At 56.1% G+C, this 6,171-nt stretch overlaps 3 protein-coding genes and 1 pseudogene across 4 annotated transcripts; all 4 read left to right on the top strand.

Moving 5' to 3' along the window:
* On the top strand, positions 1–758 carry LbrM_02_0720 (SLACS like gene retrotransposon element; the record flags this gene model as incomplete). Its single annotated transcript, XM_001561535.2, has 1 exon — positions 1–758. A coding segment is annotated over one exon (758 nt), but the record flags the coding sequence as incomplete, so codon positions are not given.
* Positions 759–1,313: 555 nt separating this feature from the next.
* LbrM_02_0710 lies at positions 1,314–3,297 on the top strand (annotated as a pseudogene). Its single transcript is given in 2 exon segments — positions 1,314–2,081; positions 2,083–3,297. Coding segments are annotated over 2 exon segments (1,983 nt in total).
* A 115-nt stretch (positions 3,298–3,412) lies between these two features.
* Positions 3,413–4,369, top strand: LbrM_02_0700 (hypothetical protein; the record flags this gene model as incomplete). The annotated part of the gene is made up of 1 exon (XM_001561533.1): positions 3,413–4,369. The coding sequence occupies one exon, from the start codon at positions 3,413–3,415 to the stop codon at positions 4,367–4,369; it is 957 nt and encodes a 318-aa protein (XP_001561583.1).
* A 220-nt stretch (positions 4,370–4,589) lies between these two features.
* LbrM_02_0690 (SLACS like gene retrotransposon element) lies at positions 4,590–6,171 on the top strand (the record flags this gene model as incomplete). The annotated part of the gene is made up of 1 exon (XM_001561532.2): positions 4,590–6,171. A coding segment is annotated over one exon (1,582 nt), but the record flags the coding sequence as incomplete, so codon positions are not given.

Raw genomic sequence — 6,171 nt, 5'->3', positions numbered from 1 at the left:
CACAGAAGGCACACACACACCAGTTGGACCAACACAATCTCGAGGCCCTCAAAACACTCCTCCCGGAGCCTGCCCTCGAGATCGTGAAGGCCAACGCGGCGCCAGGTGCCACGCGCGCGCTTGCCGACCCGGCGCTTCACCTGGGCGACTTCCCCTTCGAGGTCCTGGTCCGCCAGCGGCTCCTCCTACGGGTTCTCCGTCCCGAGGTGCGGTGTGCATGCGGGGCGGACGCGGACAACGCGCACGCGAACGTGTGCCCGTTGGTCCCCGGAGGCCCGCGGATCCAGCGTCACAACCACGTCCTCTCGGCCATCGAAGCGTGGGCTAAACGGCTCGGGTTCGCGGTGGTCGCGGAGCCCCGGGTGAGCAGCACGAGCGGCGAACGGCTCGACCTGAGCATCGCCGCGGCGGGCGGGACCTTCGCCACGGACGTGGTGATCACGTTCCCCGGCCGGGCCCGCAGCGCCCAGCAGAACCCCCTTCAACAGGCGCACGCCGCGAAGAAGCGGAAGTGGGGCGACTGGGCGGCAGCGACCGGCACCACGTTTGCACCGGTGTCGCTCGAGTCGACCGGGGGCCTCCACAAGGAGAGCTTCCACTGGCTGCTTGCCGTCGCGGGCGCCGCCAACTTCCCGTTCTCCACGCGAACCGCCTTCGAGGAACTGCTGTCCTGCATTTCCCGGGCGCTTCACGAAGGCAACGCGTACGTCTTCGAGGCGGTGCGGGCCAACTGGGCGAGGCGACTGTTGACGCACTAAATGGCAGGAGAACCCGGAATCGAACCCGCGTCCCGGAAACGCCCGACAGCGATCGGACGCAACTCTTCCAAGACCCGCCCTGAGCAGGATTGTGGGCCGCCGAAGGCGAGTGACGGTGCCATAAGAACCCCTAGCGTCCTAGTACTTTTCCATAGTAAAAGGTAACAGACAAGGTACACTATACAGGTACCCGTCTCTGACTCGTTATATAAGTATCAGTTTCTGTAAAAAAAAAAAAAAAAAAAAAATATAAGTATCAGTTTCTGTACTTTATTGGTATGCGAAACTTCCGGGACCCGTCTTCCGGCAACATTTTGGGTGCGCCATGGCGCTGTTTTTTTTTTTTTGTGTGTGGTGGCGGGTGTGTGTCCTGGAGGTGGCGCCCAAGGCCGCCGCCCATGACACGGGGTTCGGGACGCCCCAAAACGGCACCCCCCTCACAACGACCTGGGCACCCTTGGGCTTCCAACTAACGCTATATAAGTATCAGTTTCTGTACTTTATTGGTATGCGAAACTTCCGGGACCCGTCTTCCGGCAACATTTTGGGTGCGCCATGGCGCTGTTTTTTTTTTTTTGTGTGTGGTGGCGGGTGTGTGTCCTGGAGGTGGCGCCCAAGGCCGCCGCCCATGACACGGGGTTCGGGACGCCCCAAAACGGCACCCCCCTCACAACGACCTGGGCACCCTTGGGCTTCCAACTAACGCTATATAAGTATCAGTTTCTGTACTTTATTGGTATGCGAAACTTCCGGGACCCGTCTTCCGGCAACATTTTGGGTGCGCCATGGCGCTGTTTTTTTTTTTTTTGTGTGTGGTGGCGGGTGTGTGTCCTGGAGGTGGCGCCCAAGGCCGCCGCCCATGACACGGGGTTCGGGACGCCCCAAAACGGCACCCCCCTCACAACGACCTGGGCACCCTTGGGCTTCCAACTAACGCTATATAAGTATCAGTTTCTGTACTTTATTGGTATGCGAAACTTCCGGGACCCGTCTTCCGGCAACATTTTGGGTGCGCCATGGCGCTGTTTTTTTTTTTTTTGTGTGTGGTGGCGGGTGTGTGTCCTGGAGGTGGCGCCCAAGGCCGCCGCCCATGACACGGGGTTCGGGACGCCCCAAAACGGCACCCCCCTCACAACGACCTGGGCACCCTTGGGCTTCCAACTAACGCTATATAAGTATCAGTTTCTGTACTTTATTGGTATGCGAAACTTCCGGGACCCGTCTTCCGGCAACATTTTGGGTGCGCCATGGGGCTGTTTTTTTTTTTTTTGGGGGGGGGGGCGGGTGTGTTTCCTGGAAGGTGGCGCCCAAGGCCCCCCCCCATGACACGGGGTTTGGGACGCCCCAAAAAGGGACCCCCCTTAAAAAGGACTGGGGCACCCTTGGGGTTTCCAATAAAGCTATAAAAGTTTCAGTTTTTGTACTTTATTGGTATGGGAAAATTTCGGGACCCTTTTTCCGGCAACATTTTGGGGGGGCCCCAGGGGGCTGTTTTTTTTTTTTTTGTGTGTGGTGGCGGGTGTGTGTCCTGGAGGTGGCGCCCAAGGCCGCCGCCCATGACACGGGGTTCGGGACGCCCCAAAACGGCACCCCCCTCACAACGACCTGGGCACCCTTGGGCTTCCAACTAACGCTATATAAGTATCAGTTTCTGTACTTTATTGGTATGCGAAACTTCCGGGACCCGTCTTCCGGCAACATTTTGGGTGCGCCATGGCGCTGTTTTTTTTTTTTTTGTGTGTGGTGGCGGGTGTGTGTCCTGGAGGTGGCGCCCAAGGCCGCCGCCCATGACACGGGGTTCGGGACGCCCCAAAACGGCACCCCCCTCACAACGACCTGGGCGCCCTTGGGCTTCCAACTAACGCTATATAAGTATCAGTTTCTGTACTTTATTGGTATGCGAAACTTCCGGGACCCGTCTTCCGGCAACATTTTGGGTGCGCCATGGCGCTGTTTTTTTTTTTTTTGTGTGTGGTGGCGGGTGTGTGTCCTGGAGGTGGCGCCCAAGGCCGCCGCCCATGACACGGGGTTCGGGACGCCCCAAAACGGCACCCCCCTCACAACGACCTGGGCACCCTTGGGCTTCCAACTAACGCTATATAAGTATCAGTTTCTGTACTTTATTGGTATGCGAAACTTCCGGGACCCGTCTTCCGGCAACATTTTGGGTGCGCCATGGCGCTGTTTTTTTTTTTTTTGTGGGTGGTGGCGGGTGTGTGTCCTGGAGGTGGCGCCCAAGGCCGCCGCCCATGACACGGGGTTCGGGACGCCCCAAAACGGCACCCCCCTCACAACGACCTGGGCACCCTTGGGCTTCCAACTAACGCTATATAAGTATCAGTTTCTGTGCTTCATTGTCGCTTTCCCGCTCCGTTTTTGCGCTTTTTTGCGTGCAAACAATGTACCCATCCGCTTGCAGAGGACAATCCGGCAGGAGGACCTCTATCCCAGATCCTGCGGGCACCCCCCCTCCTTACCAAGAAAAGTGGCGGGAAGGAACCCGCGCGACCGAAACACGTGGACAGCGAAGCCGTGCTGAAATTCCACAATTAACCACGCAAAGATACGTGGACACCGCCAGAAATGGCGCACTTCAAGCTCACGGTGATCGTGACGCTTATTTTATAACTAAAAACACAAAAAACCACGGCGGAATGCCGGTAAAACAAAATTTTAACACCGCACCTCTCACAGTTGAAAAGTGGGAATGCGGACCAAAAAAACTAAACTATTTATATTCAGAGGAAGAACTTTCCTCACCCAGAGAGCGGGCGAACAGCCAACACCTTAAACGTAATGTAAATGTGGAAACGGGATCCACAACAAACGGACAGCGCAGCCACGCTGTAATTCAGAAATACGCTGATGTCGTCATAAACGGCGTATTTCGAGGTCACGGTGATCGTGACTTTTATTTAAAAAACAAAAACGACAAGGAACACGGCGGAATGCCGTTAAAACAAGTCTTTAACACCGCATCTCCCACAGTTGAAAAGTTGGGAAGCGGACCTAAAAAGTCTAATTATTTATATTCCGAGGAAGAATATTCCTCACCCAGAAAACGGGCCAGAAGCCAACAAGATAACGATAACTTAAACGTGGAAACAAAATCCACAACAAACGGACAGCGCAGCCACGCTGTAATTCAGAAATACGCTGATGTCGTCATAAACGGCGTATTTCGAGGTCACGGTGATCGTGACTTTTATTTAAAAAACAAAAACGATAAAGAACACGGCGGAATGCCGGTAAAAAAAGTTTTTAACACCGCACCTCCCACGGTTGAAAAGTTGGGAAGCGTGCCAAAAAAATTTAATTATTTATATTCCGAGGAAGAACTTTCCTCACCCAGAGAGCGGGCTGACAGCCAACACCTTAAACGTAATGTAAATGTGGAAACAGGATCCACAACAAACGGACAGCGCAGCCACGCTGTAATTCAGAAATACGCTGATGTCGTCAGAAACGGCGTATTTCGAGGTCACGGTGATCGTGACTTTTATTTAAAAAAGAAAAACGATAAGGAACACGGCGGAATGCCGGTAAAAAAAGTTTTTAACACCGCACCTCCCACGGTTGAAAAGTTGGGAAGCGTGCCAAAAAAATGCTAATTATTTATTTTCCGAGGAAGAACTTTCCTCACCCAGAGAGCGGGCGAACAGCCAACACCGTAAACGTAATGTTAATGTGGAAACAAGACCCACAACAAACGGACAGCGCAGCCACGCTGTAATTCAGAAATACGCTGATGTCGTCAGAAACGGCGTATTTCGAGGTCACGGTGATCGTGACTTTTATTTAAAAAAGAAAAACGATAAGGAACACGGCGGAATGCCGGTAAAAAAAGTTTTTAACACCGCACCTCCCACAGTTGAAAAGTTGGGAAGCGGACCTAAAAATGCTAATTATTTATTTTCCGAGGAAGAACTTTCCTCACCCAGAGAGCGGGCTAAAAGCCAAGACCTTAAAATTAATATAAAGACGCAAACAGGGGCCACAACACACGCACGCCTCTCACACCCGGCCGGGAAAAGGATCGCGGAGCCGTGGCTCCCACAATTCGATGAACTCCAGGGAGCCTTCGAGCTGGCGAAAACACTCGACACAGCCATCGTCGAGCACACCGATCTGGCTGGGAAACTGTTCGCCAGACACACCGCCATGCTCAAGCGACATTTCGAGTGGGCGAATCCCATCCACAGCAGCTTCTATTACTGCACAGCTGTGGATGTCAACGGAGCCGGTTGCACATACGCAAACGACTCCGAAAAGGCGGTCCAGGACCACATTCGCGAGCGCCACCCCGGGTCCGGAGCAACACCACGACGATTCGGAATGTCACCATTCCACGGCGGTATGGCGACAATCGGGCCGTCGTGCTCGATAACGGCCGCCGTCGCCGCTGTCTGCACGATACCGGGAATCCCGGACATCGATGCAACTCTCCTCCGAGCCTTCCGCGGATCCACGGCCGACACCGCGCGGGAGGTGATCGGAGCACTCGGCCTCCAGCTTCCCACCTCACCGGGATGGGCCCTGGAGAAACTCACGGCACAGGACGACGCCATCAGACGCGCCTTCGCCGCCACGGCGCGCCAAGACATCTACTGTTCCTGGTGCGGTGAAACGGAAGAGGGACAGCCAGAACCACAGATAGCAACTGTGACCTACGAGGCGCCGGCCGGCGGCCTCCCAGGCACCACGGCGACCGCTATCAGCGAGGCATTCGGCCACGTATCGGCCAACTTGCCTCACCACTGCCCGGCTTGCCGCACCGAAGGCGCCACTCTATCTGCACTGTCGGTTTTTCTCTTCGGAGAAGCTGTGGCAATCACAGTCATACCGCCAGCTGGAAACCAGAAAGCGGTAGGTCTGCCGGAATTACCGCTGGAGGTGATGCTCCCGACGGCGCTCTTCAGCCAGAACCCCTATAAACTCCACGCCGCGATCTGCGCCACGACGTCGAAGCACGTGGTCGCATACGTCCTGTGCCGGGAAGATGGGAAGGAGCAATGGCACCGCTACGACGGCACCGTTCACGACACAGACGTGCCGCCGCCAGACCCAGCCACCATCGACACCCTGATCTTCACACGCGCTCCCTACAAGCCGGCCGGCGAGGGAGACAACGAGGAGGACACAGGCACCCACCCAGTCAGGCCAACGCGGCCAACAGCACCGCCACCGCCACCGTCACGCGACCCGTGGGGCCGCACAACCTACGGCATGCACCCGGACACCGCGGAGCAAGAGGAGGAAGACACCGGGATCGCACCCAGGCCGGCCGAGCCACGGACGGAGACACCCACACCACCCACCCAGCCACCCGGCACCGAAGGGGAGGGAGAGGAGAGCGACACGACCGAGAGCGTGCACACGGAGCCCGACCAGGCCGCCGAGGACGTGTCACAAA

This window comes from Leishmania braziliensis, contig 55, assembly GCF_000002845.2.
Source record: "Leishmania braziliensis MHOM/BR/75/M2904 WGS CADA00000000 data, contig 55, whole genome shotgun sequence".
NCBI lineage: Eukaryota > Euglenozoa > Kinetoplastea > Trypanosomatida > Trypanosomatidae > Leishmania > Leishmania braziliensis.
The sequence above is the reverse complement of the archived record's forward strand: the minus strand, read 5'-3'. Positions and strand labels throughout refer to the sequence as shown.